The 19596-nt window shown below is 40.0% G+C and overlaps 1 protein-coding gene across 1 annotated transcript; it reads right to left on the reverse strand.

Moving 5' to 3' along the window:
- Positions 1-6027: 6027 nt before the first annotated feature.
- Positions 6028-15346, reverse strand: LOC117344338 (sodium-dependent glucose transporter 1-like). The gene is made up of 4 exons (XM_033907073.1): positions 15278-15346; positions 14200-14324; positions 13205-13490; positions 6028-8445 (listed from the first exon to the last, which is right to left on the reverse strand). The coding sequence occupies exons 2-4, from the start codon at positions 14287-14289 to the stop codon at positions 7295-7297; spliced, it is 1527 nt and encodes a 508-aa protein (XP_033762964.1). The 5' UTR covers positions 14290-14324; positions 15278-15346; the 3' UTR covers positions 6028-7294.
- Positions 15347-19596: the final 4250 nt, after the last annotated feature.

Consider the following 19596-nt stretch of genomic DNA (forward strand, 5'->3'; position numbering starts at 1 on the left):
TACTACAGTGAAATGAAACCGAGTACCACCTACTACAGAGAATTGAAACAGCGTACCACGTAATACAGTGAAATGAAACCGAGTACCACGTAATACAGTGAAATGAAACCGAGTACCAACTACTACAGAGAATTGAAACCGAGTACCAACTACTACAAAGAATTGAAACCGAGTACCAACTACTACAAAGAATTGAAACCGAGTACCACCTACTACAGTGAAATGAAAAGAGTACCACCTACATGTACTACAGTGAAATGAAGCCGAGTACCACCTACTACAGTGAAATGAAACTGAGTACCAACTACTATAGAGAATTGAAACCGAGTACCTACTATAGAGAATTGAAACCGAGTACCAACTACTACAAAGAATTGAAACCGAGTACCACCTACTACAGTGAAATGAAACCGAGTACCAACTACTACAGTGAAATAAAACCGAGTACCACATAATACAGTGAAATGAAACCGAGTACCACCTGCCACAGTGAAATGAAACCGAGTACCAACTACTACAGAGAATTCAAACCGAGTACCAACTACTACAGTGAAATGAAAAGAGTACCACCTACATGTACTACAGTGAAATGAAACCGAGTACCACCTACTATAGAGAAATGAAACCGAGTACCAACTACTACAGTGAAATGAAAAGAGTACCACCTACATGTACTACAGTGAAATGAAACCGAGTACCACCTACTATAGTGAAATGAAACCGAGTACCAACTACTACAAAGAATTGAAACCGAGTACCACCTACTACAGTGAAATGAAACCGAGTACCAACTACTACAGTGAAATGAAACCGAGTACCAACTACTACAGAGAATTGAAACCGAGTACCACCTAATTTAGAGAAATTTAACCGAGTACCACCTACTACAATGAAATGAAACCGAGTACCACCTACAACAGTGAAATGAAACCGAGTACCAACTACTACAGTGAAATGAAACCGAGTACCACCTAATACAGAAAAATTAAACCGAGTACCACCTACTACAGTGAAATGAAACCGAGTACCACCTATTACAGTGAAATGAAACCGAGTACCACCTATTACAGTGAAATGAAACCGAGTACCACCTATTACAGTGAAATGAAACCGAGTACCATCTACTGTAGTGAAATGAAACCGAGTACCACCTTATACAGAAAAATGAAACCGAGTACCAACTATTACAGTGAAGTAAAACCGAGTACCACCTATTACAGTGAAATGAAACCGAGTTCCACCTACTACAGTGAAATGAAACCGAGTACCACCTACTACAGTGAAATGAAACCGAGTACCACCTATTACAGTGAAATGAAACCGAGTACCACCTACTACAGTGAAATGAAACCGAGTACCACCTATTACAGTGAAATGAAACCGAGTACCACCTATTACAGTGAAATGAAACCGAGTACCAACTACTACAGTATGCACAGTGAGGGGAAACGGAGTACCACCTTCTTCAGGGAAATGAAATAGAGACGTACATATGTAAATAGACGCCATGACATATAACATGGGGGCAACCTTGAAGAGCTACTTCCGGTCAACCCTGCTTATATCATAAATAGTGACCATTTCCTGTCATTATGGATAATGCATTAAAGTAGGATTTTAATTGAAAAAATGCAAAGTGGACATTTACCTGTAATAGTTTTCGTATAGTGGCTATGGTAATGTTCACAGATAATCGCTCCTGGGTTCCGTGGGTTACAAAACAGTCCGACAGGAAAAACCAGCGGTAGGATGTAAAATAACTTCATTAGGTATATAAAAAAACAATGTCTACGACATAACAGGCCTAAACAAAACAGTCTTGCCGTGCCATGGTAGGGGCAAACCTTACGTCACAAACGCCACCAGGGGTTGCTAAATGTAAAATAATTATCTCATTGCACTAGGTCTGACGTGTTTGTGTCGTCTTGTATGTGTCCGTGTCACCACAGGTATATCGTGTGTTGCGAGGGAGCGAGTTGCACGCGATTTCACCAGCGCACGTGACCACTGCGTCTGCCTCCTTAACCCAAGTGACTTATCACCTAGCTGTCAAGCAGGAAGGAGCTAAACGTACCAATCTCCCTCTCCGGTCTCTGGTTCTAATTATCCTTTGAACCATATATTTCTCGTTGAGTGATGATTGCCAAGAGGTGGAATACTAGGTTACATAAACATAAACAAATACAAGGATGTGTTCTACAATGTCGACACCTATATACAAACGCATGGGCAGCAAAACAGAGACCCCCAACTACCGTGGAATCACTATATCTAGTTATCCTCACCGTGACATTGATCGAGAGGCTCATCCGCTACCGTATACAGCTACAGTTTGCACCTTCATCCGCTCTGGCCCGACCCTGAGAGAGTTGGCTCTAGAGTATAACCCATGTGTTTACGTAGAAATGTTAGGCGCTAAATAAAGCATTCGATACGTAAACAAAATATCCTGGATAGACATTGATTTTGTTTCTGACGGACATGAAAGGAAACACTGGCCAGTTGTTCACTACTCCATTAGGAAACCAGAAGATATATACTGGGAAAAAAGAGGAGTCCTAAGTACCGAGTTTTATAAAATCTTCATTAACATTCTCCTCGAATCCTTCGAATCGTCAGACACGGGCACCAGGATAGTGGGAATCTGCTTCACGCTCCCGCTTAAATTGTTTCCGCGCAAAGTCACATCAATAAAAACTCCAGCCAAGAAAAACTACCGGCTATACCTAAGCAGGAATTCCTGGAGATCTGTCATTTTGCTACTCGCTCGATGATAATGAAGAGGCCGTACATATCGACATCCTTCATCACCCAAGCCCGGTATCGAAAACAATATTGAGAAGGAAAAAATACCATTTATAGCCTCCACGGGACATCCATCTCCTTCTCACTTCCTCATTTACGGACTCGAAATTCTCCTGGCCTCAGATTGACAGATGGGCACGTCGGAGACGGAGTTTTCATCAGATCTTATCTGACACTGACCTTTGTGCTGATGATATGATATATATATTGTCAGGAAACGTTCCTCTGTCTAGTCCCCTCCATCGCAAGACCCTCTCTCTCCTTGGAATGATCGCTAGTCAGCGAAGCTCCGTAGATAAGTATGCCGAAAGACTTTGCATTGATAAGGGGATCGGTATAAGGGACATTAAAATCTGTACATCTTCACACATGAACTCCCCACAAATCCACCAAAAGGGTAGTGTGGAAACTGCTACAGTTTCGGGAGGTGACCATAGATGAGCATACAATTTAGAGGAGTGTTCTGTTAAAGCTCTCTACCGTCCGTCGGACTTGGGCTTATATGGTGCAGTTCCAGTTTTATCCACGTTAAATCTTTGACAAATGGCTTAAAACAATTCAGACACAAATTATATGCCTTGATCGCAATGTATTAGTCTAGGGGCGCCGAATCGACTAAAGTATCTGATCACTAACCTGTCTGCCACTGTTTTAGCGGTATGGTCAAACACAGCATACGCCTCTTTCCACTCGGTAAAGAAGTCAACTACCACTATGATGTAATTGTTTCCCGTTTGCAGTTTCCCTGAGATTCCGACAGTCATCATATGCATTTGACTTCAAAATTAATCTGAATAGTCTAATGGTGCCCTACCCCGATTTGAACAATATTTCATCTGGAAAACTATGTCGCATGACCTACTTGTATGACGATCCAATTTTCCTCTAGATGGAGACTTTCCGACATATGGAAAAGGGAGAAACCCCTGTAAGGAATGCAGGTAGATGTACTTCTGGGAGTTTTGCACTTTATTTCTCTTTTAGTTAAATAAACGTCTACCTCAACATCTCTCTTCCGCTCTCTCTATTGCTCTACTTCTGAAGCTGATGACCGTATTCCCAATTCTCTAGTCTCACTCTCAGTTTCCATCGTCAGTCTCGACAACAACAGGCCTCGATCCAACTCTCTCTGATTCTGAAGTTAGGTTATCACTTCTCATTGGCTCGAAGTTTTTTCGTTCACAATATCGACAGACTATCAGCCTTTTTGATGCTGACTTCTGGGCCTATTCTTGAAAATTCCTTAGTCAAACAAGGGAAGCATGATCTGTCCTGACTTCAGAGGATCTGCCCAACATATAATGCTTAATTACTAGCATATTCAATTACAACCTAATCTCACAATTTTGTGCTTCAGACATACACATGCGGTAGTATCGAGCAATGTTTTATTGCCCAACAGCGTATAGGTAAAAAAAAACTTAATGGAAATGACAGAGGATTGGACAATGGAAGTGGACAAAAAGGAAAATATCCTATCCCGAATCTTTCAGACGGCTCTCAGACCAGACACTGTATGGTGTAGCCCGATTTTCCCCCTGGCCCTGACACCATGTGCCAGAGCGCACTACTATATGAAAACGTGGAGTTCTCCGACACCGTTTGGTGTCGCTAAGATTTTGGTGCAGTAAAATCGGGCGTGACATAACACCTACCTTGTACCTTACATATATGGATAAATGAAACATTTATTTCCACCAAAAACACATATTTAGTCATATATCGTTCTATTCCGTCCGTATAGACCCTCACCTCGAGCGAAAAGGAGCAGTACAGCGACTGAACGTGACCCCAGTTGAATTAGGTGTGGATGAAGAGAGAAGATAATATTTGAAAGTCAACCGTAAATATTAAAAGAAAAAATGCAAATGATAAAAAACTTCGATCTTGCCTTCTTCACAAACGCAGACACAAAGATCTAAATGTCGCTAGATTCCCTATAAATCTATTTTTATTAACGTGGTAATGTTTATATTGGGATGAAATGATGTATCTACATGTTACCGTGACGTATTTTGTATTCGTATCGTGCGCTTTGCTTTAAAACGTATTATGGTATCGTTAGATCCACATATTACCTTACTGCGTGATATATGTGTACCACGGCGAATAATTCAGTATGAGATTTATATAACCATATCGTTGTTTAATTTGTTATACACATCAAAAGAGCAGAACGCATGTGTTTGCATATTCTAGATAAGTAAATGTAATTATAGACTAAATATAGAACATACCTGGCATAAATAGCTAGACCGTCTGACATGATTAAAACGAAACACTATCAGATATGCACCATGTGTAGGGTAAGTAAAGTATATAATATAACGTGGATTGACTGCGTCTAATTTTGAACTATCCCTGTGCTCTCGTATGGTACAAACATTTTTAAACGATGATTTACTTACTTAATTCAAGTCCCTTGTTTCTTTCTCGTGTCTTTGCACCTGGCATGTTTTCATATATAGTCGTTTCAAATATGAAGAGTTCAATTTTTTTCTATGTTTTAATTATTAGTTTATTATGAGTAGACTGTAACTGGTTGTTATCTTTTTTTCTTTACTAAGTACCCAGATCTCCAAACGTTTGAGCATCAGGTCAATTAAACAGGCGTCATATGTTAAGATGACAGTAATTCTTCCTCGTGTTCCGACGTTTGTGGAATAAATCCGTGAAATTGAAGGGTGATTAATACCTATATTACCATTAAAAATACCAAAGTAGATCTTCTGTCCTCACCTTAACACTTTGGATCTTAAATCTGTCCTTTCTTTCCTCACACCGTCTTTCTGCGCTTTATTTTCTTACACTAATGTACACTAGTGTATTACGTATACAAACAAATAATTTAACGTTCAGACACGGATACAAATAAATATGCATATTGTATATCCCGCATTATTATCAACATACAAATACAAATATATCATGAATGTCTGTGCAATAGTCTAGACTATTTGACACGAGGTACTGGTAATCCACTAGGATATACTTGTTTTATTACATAATCACTAAAACACACTTAGAAAGCCAAGTAGTTGCCATGATTGTCGTCTGACAGTGTGGACATCTGAGTGACTTAGACGCTTTAAAGGGTATGACTAAATTCCGGAACGTCACCGGTGTTCAATAGTGCGCACATGACCGTGCAATAGTCATTTTAGCCGTGCAATAGTTCTAAATATAGCTTATGCGTATAGTTAAGGAAAAGCAAACGCATTATGTAATAAAATCATATATTTGCATGGGTCATTATATCGACCTTGTAAGCCCTGTTTCGGTCCATGGGAATATGAACCGAAACAATTATGAATACGAACGTCGGATGAATATAAACAAACAATACAAGAGAGAGGTACATTTGACGGTCCATGCTACTGTTCTGAAGTGCATTGGGCATTCATGTGCCTGTAACCCGAAACACAAACACACATATATGTTTACAAACACATCTCGAATGAGGTCCCGGTCATGGCCATTTTTACCTAAGTAGTTAATCCATAGCTTAAATTGAACATCGATGACTTGAAAAAAAAAAAATCGGATATCCTGAAGTAAAATGTTGGTCCCGATATCCAGAAGGTAAACATTATATGTAAATATTTTTTTAAGAAAATATGGCATGCCGTTCAAAAAACGTTTATATGTCAAGCAAAAAAGGCGTGATACACTCTTCCATCGACCAACCGAACTATGCTATAATAAGAAAATAGTCTTTACTTAAAACTTCGCCGTTGGTTGCGTTTAGTATGCCACACATATTCACTTCACATCCACGCTAGTATTCTACACACATTCACTCATAGCCCCGCTAGTATATATTCCACACACATACTCACTTCACAACCCTGCTAGTATTCCACACACATATTCACTTTATAACCACGTGCACGCTAGTATTCCACACATGTATTCACTTCATAACCACGCTAGTATTCCACACACATATTCACTTTATAACCACGCTAGTATTCCACACACATATTCACTTTATAACCACGCTAGTATTCCACACACATATTCACTTTATAACCACGCTAGTATTCCACACACATATTCACTTTATAACCACGCTAGTATTCCACACACATATTCACTTTATAACCACGCTAGTATTCCACACATGTATTCACTTCATAACCACGCTAGTATTCCACACACATATTCACTTTATAACCACGCTAGTATTCCACACACATATTCACTTTATAACCACGCTAGTATTCCACACATGTATTCACTTCATAACCACGCTAGTATTCCACACACATATTCACTTTATAACCCTGCTAGTATTCCACACACATATTCACTTTATAACCCTGCTAGTATTCCACACACATATTTACTTTATAACCCTGCTAGTATTCCACACACATATTCACTTCATAACCACGCTAGTATTCCACACACATATTCACTTTATAACCACGCTAGTATTTCACACACATATTCACTTCATTGACCCGCTGGTATTCCACGCACATATTCACTTCCCATCCACACCATTTTCTTCCTTGTTAAGCCTCTCTCTCAGGGAGATATCTTCTTCTACAGTCTTCTCAAACGTTTTACCATACACCGTGGTAACGTACTTTGTAAGAACCATCCCTATTATGTACAGTAACAGTAGTACAACACCAAATACTAGGAGAAGATAGCAGAACCATAAATTGCTATACTCCTCCATTAACCAGCCAAGAAGAAGAGGGCCCACAGCAGCTCCAGAACAGCTACACATCATAAATAAAGAGGAAATTTTCCCCGTTGTAGGTGTGATGTAAGTATTTGTCCATGTGAATATCAACGAAAATATCATTGATCTAAAATAGCCCACAACTGCCGAAGATATCCATATTCCTATGTTTATTTGTCCCAAGGAGCTCAACAGCAGACCTAGCAAACCCACTATTGAACCGACAGTATGGATCCCAAGGAAAACTAACGTGTTTAAACGGGAGGCAAACATGGCCACGGCTATGGCGCCAATACCACAGGCACTAGACACAGCGTTAACCAGTGCCCCGTCAGCCGGGGAAAATCCAATTTCATCAACACAATACACTGCTATAAAAGATACTGAACTCTCGCAAAGTGATAAGCCCAGAAACATCATGCTGCTTATTAGTAAAAGACAAAGTACTTTCAGCTTAGTAGGCAAAACCCTTGGTCGTGTTTCTTCCACTTTTTTCATTTCGTTGCTTTCACCATCGATTTGCGTTGAATTGTCATCGCTGTTCTGAACATTTCCCATGAAATACTTGATGAAAAATGGCAGCGAAACCAATACTGCTAATGCCGCGCTTATCGAAAACGGAACAAACAATCGAGAAACCGTGGCATGACTTTCGGTGTACTGAGTAAGGTTACCATACGTTGAATTATCATCTGAACCTCGACCAACGACCAATTGAATGTTGGTTGGAATCGTAGTCATTGGCGATAAAGTCTGTAAATTTGATTTAAATGTGACATTGTGAGATGTTGTGTCATTACCGCGATATTCAGAAGTGGCGACATCTGATAGGAAAGGGGCGACAACTAACGGGGCTACGAACACACCAAGAGAGTAACAAAACTCTATTATAAAGAACATCATCTTGTTTTCCCTCCAAAGGCTGATCATCTCGGCATTCCCCACTGAAAAGAAAAACAAAGACTGTCCGTCAATACTTGAAACAAATGTATCATTAAGCGCAATAACGACTATTCAAACCGGAAATATAAGAATTTAACTCCAAATATAAAACGGAAGAATATGTTTAATTAGTCACTGTATAATATGTTATATATTTGATTTAATTCTTTATTTCTTTAACGAAGACTTCATATATCCCACAGATTACTAGATGCTTTCCTCAACATCTATAAAAAATATTATACAATATGGCCGCGCTAACACAGAGGCACAGATATGACACCCGTTCACATACTATCACTGAGACACACAACTACAAAGAAAAGGAAAGGAAGACTATGTAGATAAAATTATATCTTTGACTAGCTATGGTTCAAAAGAGCCAGTAAACAGTAACTGGTGCGATATGTCTTGTTTGATAGCCTGATAGGTGGAAGATTCTTCTTGAAAACATAAACTATTTCAGCGAGCGGGGCTCGTAACGTTGAGGTTTTAACACGCGGGCTATTATCATTTACCTTGTGAGATATCGATAACAAGCTTTAAATGACAACAATTGACGACGATACGATATAAAAGGACGTCGCCATTTCATATCATTCCGATCAAAATTTGGCACGTTGAAGATAATTAACAACTCGATCGTAAAATTGGCTTATCTTTAGCTACACGTAGCCTCGGTCACATTCTGAGCAGTGAGTTAATATTACTACTCTGTAGTGCGACATGAGTATAATATATTCATATTATATATAATGTGATAGTAATATTCATTAGTTGTGTTATTGATATACAACTAGTTAATCACATGTCCGGCACGTGTATATGTGAAACAGATATGGGAAACAAACATTGCATTTAACTTATTGAGATCAGAGGATGTCTGTATCCAGGATGCTCTTGATTGCATTGAACTGTTGTCAAACTTGTTGGACTCGACATCAAAGGTTGTCTGTTCCCAGGATCCTCTTGATGCCTGTATATTGTATTTTGTGGTACGCCAATTGCGGTGTACATTTGCATTATTGTTTATTAAACTGTGGTCAAGATCTTCCAAATACGCCTTTTTGAATTATTTCTTTTAATATTGTTAATGTCATTGATCTATGATAATGTAACTGTGTAATACATGTACATAGCATTTCACGCACGCATAGTAATCAGCGTTCAAGAGGGAACACTTGTGTTCATATCTGCCAGTTGTCGTCGCCGCGTCATTCAGAGGATGGGTATGTTGTACCAGGCATAAGCCGATAGGGCTACCTGGTAAAAACATCAGACAACTAATTTTGATTAAAAATATCACTCCCTCATGGCCCCTGGACGGTAAAATAACCTTATGGTCCTAGGACGGTGATATCGCCTTATGGACCTAGGATGGTGATATCGCCTTATGGACTTAGGACGGTGATATCACCTTATGGTCCTAGGGCGGTGATATCACATTATGGTCCTAGGGCGGTGATATCACATTATGGTCCTAGGGCGGTGATATCACATTATGGTCCTAGGGCGGTGATATCACATTATGGTCCTAGGACGCGTACGGTGATATCGCATTATGGTCCTAGGACGCGTACGGTGATATCGCATTATGGACCTAGGATGGTGATATCACCTTATGGTCTTAGGACGGTGATATCGCCTTATGGTCTTAGGACGGTGATATCGCCTTATGGTCTTAGGACGGTGATATCGCATTATGGTCTTAGGACGGTGATATCGCCTTATGGTCTTAGGACGGTGATATCACCTTATGGACCTAGGACGGTGATATCGCCTTATGGTCCTAGGACGGTGATATCGCCCTATAGTCTTAGGACGGTGATATCGCCTTATGGACTTAGGACGGTGATATCGCCTTATGGTCTTAGGACGGTGATATCGCATTATGGACCTAGGATGGTGATATCACCTTATGGTCCTAGGACGGTGATATCGCCCTATAGTCTTAGGACGGTGATATCGCCTTATGGACTTAGGACGGTGATATCGCCTTATGGTCTTAGGACGGTGATATCGCCTTATGGTCTTAGGACGGTGATATCACCTTATGGACCTAGGACGGTGATATCGCCTTATGGACCTAGTACGGTGATATCGCCTTATGGTCTTAGGACGCGTACGGTGATATCGCCTTATGGTCTTAGGGCGGTGATATCGCCTAATGGTCTTAGGACGGTGTTATCACCTTATGGACCTAGGGCAGTGATATCACCTTATGGTCCTAGGACGGTCATATCGCATTATGGTCTTAGGACGATGATATCACCTTATGGACCTAGGGCAGTGATATCACCTTATGGTCCTAGGACGGTCATATCGCATTATGTTCATATGAAGGTGATATCGCCTTATGGTCTTAGGACGGTGATTTCGCCTTTTGGTCTTAGGACAGTGATATCACCTTATGGTCCTAGGACGGTGATATCGCCTTATTGACCTAGGACGGTTATATCACCTTATGGTCTTAGGACAGTGATATCGCCTTATGGTCTTAGGACGGTGATATCACCTTATGGTCTTAGGACGGTGATATCGCCTTATGGTCTTAGGACGGTGATATCACCTTATGGACCTAGGACGGTGATATCGCCTTATGGACCTAGGACAGTGATATCGCCTTATGGTTCTAGGACGCGTACGGTGATATCACCTTATGGTCTTAGGACGGTGATATCGCCTTATGGTCCTTGGACGGTGATATCGCCTTTATGGTCATATGAAGGTGATATCACCTTATGGTCTTAGGACGGTGATATCGCCTTATGGTCGTAGGACGGTGATATTGCCTTATGGTCCTATGACGGTGATATCACCTTATGGTCATATGAAGGTGATATCACCTTATGGTCTTCGGACGGTGATATTGCCTTATGGTCGTAGGACGGTGATATTGCCTTATGGTCCTATGACGGTGATATCGCCTTATGGACCTAGGACGGTGATATCGCCTTATGGTCTTAGGACGGTGATATTGCCTTATGGTCCGAGGACGGTGATATCGCCTTATGGTCATATGAAGGTGATATCGCCTTATGGTCATATGAAAGTGATATCGCCTTATAGTCTTAAGGACGGTGATATCACCTTATGGTCTTAGGACGGTGATATCGCATTATGGTCTTAGGACGGTGATATCGCCATATGGACCTAGGACGGTGATATCGCCTTATGGACCTAGGACGGTTATATCACCTTATGGACCTAGGACGGTTATATCACCTTATGGTCTTAGGACGGTGATATCGCATTATGGTCTTAGGACAGTGATATCACCTTATGGTCTTAGGACGGTGATATCGCCTTATGGTTCTAGGGCGGTGATATCACCTTATTGACCAAGGACGGTGATATCGCCTTATGGTCTTAGGACGGTGATATCGCATTATGGTCATATGAAGGTGATATCGCCTTATTGACATAGGACGGTGATATCACCTTATGGTCTTAGGACAGTGATATCACCTTATGGTCTTAGGACGGTGATATCACCTTATGGTCATATGAAGGTGATATCGCCTTATGGTCATATGAAAGTGATATCGCCTTATGGTCTTAGGACGGTGATATCACCTTATGGTCATATGAAGGTGATATCGCCTTATGGTCATATGAAAGTGATATCGCCTTATGGTCTTAGGACGGTGATATCGCCTTATGGACCTAGGACGGTGATATCGCCTTATGGTCTTAGGACGATGATATCGCCTTATGGTTCTAGGGCGGTGATATCACCTTATGGTCTTAAGACAGTGATGTCGCCTTATGGTCTTAGGACGGTGATATCACCTTATGGTCTTATGACGGTGTTATCGCCTTATGGTCTTAGGACGGTGATATCACCTTATGGTCCTAGGGCGGTGATATCACATTATGGTCTTAGGACGGTGATATCGCCTTATGGTCTTAGGACGGTGATATCACCTGATGGTCATAGGGCGGTGATATCACATTATGGTCTTAGGACGATGATATCGCCTTATGGTCCTTGGGCGGTGATATCAGCTTATGGTCCTAGGGCGGTGATATCACCTTATGGTTCTAGGACGGTGATATCACCTGATGGTCCTAGGGCGGTGATATCGCCTTATGGTCTTAGGACGGTGATATCACCTGATGGTCCTAGGACGGTGATATCACCTGATGGTCCTAGGGCGGTGATATCGCCTTATGGTCTTAGGACCGTGATATCACCTGATGGTCCTAGGGCGGTGATATCACATTATGGCTCTAGGATGATGACTGTCGCTTTAAGGTCCCCAAGAAAAATTAAAGTGAGGTTGAAGATTCGACGGTTTATGGCGAGTAAGGTCGCAGCATATATACAACACTATCGTCACAATATATGATTGTAAAGTAACCCGTGGATGAAAAATAAATTCTACGACTTACAGCTATCAAGCTGACCAGTTGGCAGTGCTCGCCCAGACAACATAGGTTTTGTAGATATCTTATCGATATTAATAAATGTTTATAACTCTGGCAACGATGCAGTGTTAACTTCAAAGAGAATAATCGGTTTTAATATCAGTCGCTCAATTGCTAGTCGACATTATTTTATTGATGCTAAATATTTCATGTATAGATATTCGCACTTTTTAAAAAGAAATTCATAGTAATTAATTAATCAAAAATATCATATAAATGAAATAAAGAATTAGCGATATTTAAAATAAGAATGTAATTGATTAGATTAAATAATTTTTGAAATTATTGTTATTCTACACGTAATCATTATTATATATGCGATAGTAGTACCTGTGTCCGCCACACCTAAAGCTAATCCTTGAAAAAAATGAGCCGCAGCCATCAGCGCAAAGATGAAACACCAAGGGATTCCTGCTGTCAGAATCCCTACTAGGAGAACGCCAGTGGCATACATAAGATTCCGGCTGATTTTGTCATATAAAAGTCCTCCAGCTACACATCCAATGGCATAGCCAATGAAAGCCAGGGTAGGTATCCACGAACCAATTTTCAAAGTGACGTCACTAATTAAGAGAAGGTCGATAAAGGAGGGCCCGAACAGACCTCGAATCCATCCCTAGAAAAAAAAGAGGAAAATCGAATTGACGTTAGATTCTCCTATAGTTCACCGGTTTATCTTCAGTTTTAGACGTGAGAGTTCTCTGTCAACCCCTAGGGTATGACAGATTGCATGCGCTAACCTCCGGAACCGGAAGTACTTGCAGAAGATCATTTTGAGAGACGTCACTCATAGTTCCCGCGTTGTTATTTAATGTTAAATATGCGTATGAGACACAGTTTTATGAAATGACAAGATGTACTGTTGTTAACATCAGCATAGTATCATATATACCTCATTTCACTGTCTTTTTGAATAAATATTGTGAATTAGTTTTAGATCTATGTTTTCTTGTGAAATGATATTGCAATGCAATTTTGGGGTTGTGATAGTCGAGGATATTCATGCGCTGACCATGTGCATTTGTTTACAAACATACCTTGACCACCGATTTGATATGCAATTACTTGAAGTGGGGGGAGAAAAATAATCATTCCCTACCCAGGGAGTGTGACAATGAAACCCCAACCCTCTTGGAAATTCATGAATGTACATCCCTCGGGTGTGACGTTCATGAATTCCCCCTCGGGTTGAGATCCCCAAGGCAGGAAAATGTTCTATTAGTCTTTGTCCATTCGAAAATCTATTGTTTTTATCCTAGCACCTTGGCACTTCACCTGTGTTATGTCACGGGTTATATTACATGTATATCCTGAAATATACTTACGATGACAAGAAACAGCATATAGATGTATATTGAATGGATTAGCTTTTGTCTTTCGGTTCCGTTACATCGACTGCTCTGTGCACAAGCCATTCTGGAGATGGTGCTAGAAGTCTTCTCTACACGATCTGCACGATATAAATAGTGAAAACTGGATTTAACAAGAGGCCTATGGACCTTAACGGGTCTTAAACATGCAATCTTCTGTGTAATTACAATGCATTTCTAAACAGTTCCTCTCCATAATTCTTATCAGTTTTGAATCATTTCTGGCATGATTTTCCTACATAAACTATAGTCAAGTTTAGCACCTCTCTCTGTGAAGAAACGTTAAACCTAGGAGCAATGACATTTTCAATTTCGATAAAACCTTAATACCCTTCCATCCATGAAGAGTATTTGATTCTACCATATATTGGTCTTGAGAAGAAGACCTTTAATATATAAGTCAATTTGATCCCTTTTTATGGAACGCCAAAGCTGCCTTATATGATAGTTGTTTATTACATGATCACGTCATGTAATGATGTTTTCACATTCATATAATGGCAACATCGCATCATATACATATAATAGCAGAATGATATCATATACACTGTAATGACAATTTTGCATCATGTAATGATGATACGGTATCATTTATCATATAAGGCAGCTTTGGTGTGCCCTACCTTTTGGCCCCACCTCTCAAGCCCCTAAGGGTTAGGATCTAAATTATAATTTGGTAGACCTTTAGTTGAGTCCAGGAAGGCTTCTACAAATTTCATCAAAAATTATCCAGGAGTTGAAAATAAGAAAATGTGAACTAACGATGGACGTACGGCGGACGAAGCGCGACGTCAGACGAAGCCGGATTGGAAAAGGTTATTTAGAAATAACAAGCCGTGTATATTGCTTCAGTCCGCCGATCCACAAAAATCTACACTCAAAACGAGGTCAGGACAGTGATACACGTATTGTAAGGCTTGTAACGTAGGTCAGGCTGACAACGACACATAGTAACTGTGACATTACTATAGAGATACATATCATATCTTAAACATTTCAAAATTGAATACTATCATGAGGAATTTACACTAACCTGACCGACTCACCGGTATGCCGTATTATAAACAGTGTCTGCTTGTAAATCGGCTACACAAAGCTTTCCGGGGCCGTTCTCTACTTTATACCGGAAGTAGTGGTATGATTTTTCTGTAGCTATTGGATATACGGCAGGTCACAGAGATGTGCTATCTCCGTGTTATATTTTTATCTACCAGTCTACCTGGCAAATCTAGTATACGGTTTGTAATATTGATTTTAAGAGGTGATGTGTTCTGTCTGATGTGTTGGGTACCGGGGCGACCTCGGCTGCTACCAGATGTACAAGTTTACATACAAACGTCAGGCATCCTCTACACATACAAAGACACACACACACACATACCACGCGTTGCGAAATTTGATAGCTCTCTCCTCTCTTCTGTGCGCTGTCTTTATTGATGCCGTTGTTAAATGTTGAACGTCAATAAGAGAACAGTTAGGTCCAATACATTATCAGAACAGGACCCAGTCCGCATTATTTTGACTATCTATCTGCTTTTATCAATATAATGCTAGGGGCGGATGAGAGTCATAATTCTTTCCTACGCGAATATGCCAAATTTCTTCGACCCGGTCCTTTGGCGCGAGTCTGACAATGTTTTTCGCTAATCAACGAGTGTATCGATACATAAATCGAAAGAAGAAATATCTGTACACTACCTTACCCATTCCATTAACATTATATCAAACATTGAGCAATTGTATTTTATATGACCATGGCACAATATAGACCAAATCATTCTTGACTTAAATAGAATAACAGCTTACATATATTAGATATTACAAATACTTTACGGAAGTTCGGTAAAAGAAATGGAAGGAAAAAGAATACGACCTGCGAGTTTTAAATTGGAAATACCTGGAGATGAAACAAAGAAAACAAATATCCAACAGAAACTGTGTGAAATAAGAAACTTGATATCAAAGAAGACAGGACACCCCGTGAACAATGGAGATATAATTAACGAAGTATTTGACTATTTTCTGGAAGGACATAACAATAGTAAAGTCCGTCAGAGGTTCCAAACTTCAATACCTATATACAGGCAGAGGCACTAAATGCAGATCAAAATGTTTTCCTAACAGCACAGGTGTCTTTGGAAAAAACTTACTGCGAAGAAAACTACAATGAAGGGACACGTGACTGTAATAAGATTGAAATGCAGCACAGACAAACATGACTCTATTCTTCATCGCCATACCTACCCAACAATAGATACCTTATGAATTACAGGGTGTTTCATGGAATGGTCTGTAGTGGAATGCTTCCCACTCACTACACTAAATTTTCCAATGGAGCTGGAATTAGATGTATATCAAAGAAGAAACGACAAGAGTATTACGATATTCATTCTACTGCCATCAGGGAAGAATATGAGGACAGTTTTGAGACTGCAGTTTTAGAGCAAGTCGCTAGCTATGAGGAACTGGATGGCATCCATTTCCGGACTAGCTGTTTTGTTGGTATTCCTGATGAGTAGTTTACATTTCCGGACTAGCTGTTTTGTAGGTATTCCTGATGAGTAGTTTACATTTCCGGACTAGCTGTTTTGTAGGTATTCCTGATGTGTAGTTTACATTTCCGGACTAGCTGTTTTGTAGGTATTCCTGATGTGTAGTTTACATTTCCGGACTAGCTGTTTTGTAGGTATTCCTGATGTGTAGTTTACATTTCCGGACTAGCTGTTTTGTAGGTATTCCTGATGAGTAGTTTACATTTCCGGACTAGCTGTTTTGTAGGTGTTAGTGATGTGTAGTTTACATTTCCGGACTAGCTGTTTTGTAGGTATTCCTGATGAGTAGTTTACATTTCCGGACTAGCTGTTTTGTAGGTATTCCTGATGTGTAGTTTACATTTCCGGACTAGCTGTTTTGTAGGTATTCCTGATGTGTAGTTTACATTTCCGGACTAGCTGTTTTGTAGGTATTAGTGATGAGTAGTTTACATTTCCGGACTAGCTGTTTTGTAGGTGTTAGTGATGAGTAGTTTACATTTCCGGACTAGCTGTTTTGTAGGTGTTAGTGATGTGTAGTTTACATTTCCGGACTAGCTGTTTTGTAGGTATTCCTGATGAGTAGTTTACATTTCCGGACTAGCTGTTTTGTAGGTATTAGTGATGAGTAGTTTACATTTCCGGACTAGCTGTTTTGTAGGTATTCCTGATGTGTAGTTTACATTTCCGGACTAGCTGTTTTGTAGGTATTCCTGATGTGTAGTTTACATTTCCGGACTAGCTGTTTTGTAGGTATTAGTGATGTGTAGTTTACATTTCCGGACTAGCTGTTTTGTAGGTATTCCTGATGAGTAGTTTACATTTCCGGACTAGCTGTTTTGTAGGTATTAGTGATGTGTAGTTTACATTTCCGGACTAGCTGTTTTGTAGGTATTAGTGATGAGTAGTTTACATTTCCGGACTAGCTGTTTTGTAGGTATTAGTGATGTGTAGTTTACATTTCCGGACTAGCTGTTTTGTAGGTATTCCTGATGAGTAGTTTACATTTCCGGACTAGCTGTTTTGTAGGTATTAGTGATGTGTAGTTTACATTTCCGGACTAGCTGTTTTGTAGGTATTCCTGATGTGTAGTTTACATTTCCGGACTAGCTGTTTTGTAGGTATTAGTGATGTGTAGTTTACATTTCCGGACTAGCTGTTTTGTAGGTATTCCTGATGAGTAGTTTACATTTCCGGACTAGCTGTTTTGTAGGTATTAGTGATGTGTAGTTTACATTTCCGGACTAGCTGTTTTGTAGGTATTAGTGATGAGTAGTTTACATTTCCGGACTAGCTGTTTTGTAGGTATTAGTGATGTGTAGTTTACATTTCCGGACTAGCTGTTTTGTAGGTATTCCTGATGTGTAGTTTACATTTCCGGACTAGCTGTTTTGTAGGTATTCCTGATGAGTAGTTTACATTTCCGGACTAGCTGTTTTGTAGGTGTTAGTGATGAGTAGTTTACATTTCCGGACTAGCTGTTTTGTAGGTGTTAGTGATGTGTAGTTTACATTTCCGGACTAGCTGTTTTGTAGGTATTCCTGATGAGTAGTTTACATTTCCGGACTAGCTGTTTTGTAGGTATTCCTGATGTGTAGTTTACATTTCCGGACTAGCTGTTTTGTAGGTATTCCTGATGTGTAGTTTACATTTCCGGACTAGCTGTTTTGTAGGTATTCCTGATGTGTAGTTTACATTTCCGGACTAGCTGTTTTGTAGGTATTCCTGATGAGTAGTTTACATTTCCGGACTAGCTGTTTTGTAGGTGTTAGTGATGAGTAGTTTACATTTCCGGACTAGCTGTTTTGTAGGTGTTAGTGATGTGTAGTTTACATTTCCGGACTAGCTGTTTTGTAGGTATTCCTGATGTGTAGTTTACATTTCCGGACTAGCTGTTTTGTAGGTATTCCTGATGTGTAGTTTACATTTCCGGACTAGCTGTTTTGTAGGTATTCCTGATGTGTAGTTTACATTTCCGGACTAGCTGTTTTGTAGGTATTCCTGATGTGTAGTTTACATTTCCGGACTAGCTGTTTTGTAGGTATTCCTGATGTGTAGTTTACATTTCCGGACTAGCTGTTTTGTAGGTGTTCCTGATGTGTAGTTTACATTTCCGGACTAGCTGTTTTGTAGGTGTTAGTGATGAGTAGTTTACATTTCCGGACTAGCTGTTTTGTAGGTGTTCCTGATGTGTAGTTTACATTTCCGGACTAGCTGTTTTGTAGGTATTCCTGATGTGTAGTTTACATTTCCGGACTAGCTGTTTTGTAGGTATTAGTGATGTGTAGTTTACATTTCCGGACTAGCTGTTTTGTAGGTATTCCTGATGTGTAGTTTACATTTCCGGACTAGCTGTTTTGTAGGTATTCCTGATGAGTAGTTTACATTTCCGGACTAGCTGTTTTGTAGGTATTCCTGATGTGTAGTTTACATTTCCGGACTAGCTGTTTTGTAGGTGTTCCTGATGACGGATGCTAGACATTGGCAGGAAAAAGAATGCCAAGGATACCAGTGTTGTAGTCATTGGACACAATTCCGATAGGGTTCTCAACCACATTTATGTAACAAAAGCAGACGACTTAGTTTCCCAGCGACATGAAAAAATGGTACAACAAAATTTTATGAAGAAATGGAAGAACAATATATCGCCATAAACATCCACACACATGACATGAACTTACCAGTAAATATATTTGTGAGAGACACGGGACACACGTCAAATCAAAATGACAGCTGCCATACAACCAAAAACTTGAAAAGGCATTGCATAATGTTTCAACAGGACCAGCTTATCAAAAAGGGAAACCACGGTCACCATTTC

Source organism: Pecten maximus, chromosome 15, assembly GCF_902652985.1.
Source record: "Pecten maximus chromosome 15, xPecMax1.1, whole genome shotgun sequence".
Taxonomy (NCBI): domain Eukaryota; kingdom Metazoa; phylum Mollusca; class Bivalvia; order Pectinida; family Pectinidae; genus Pecten; species Pecten maximus.

Coding starts and splice junctions, on each gene's coding strand:
- LOC117344338 (XM_033907073.1), bottom strand. CDS start 14,289: ATGGCTTGTGCACAGAGCAGTCGATGTAACGGAACCGAAAGACAAAAG. Junction 13,491..14,199: donor ATATGCTGTTTCTTGTCATC/GTAAGTATATTT, acceptor TTTTTTTTCTAG/GGATGGATTCGAGGTCTGTT. Junction 8,446..13,204: donor TTTAGGTGTGGCGGACACAG/GTACTACTATCG, acceptor TTTTCTTTTCAG/TGGGGAATGCCGAGATGATC.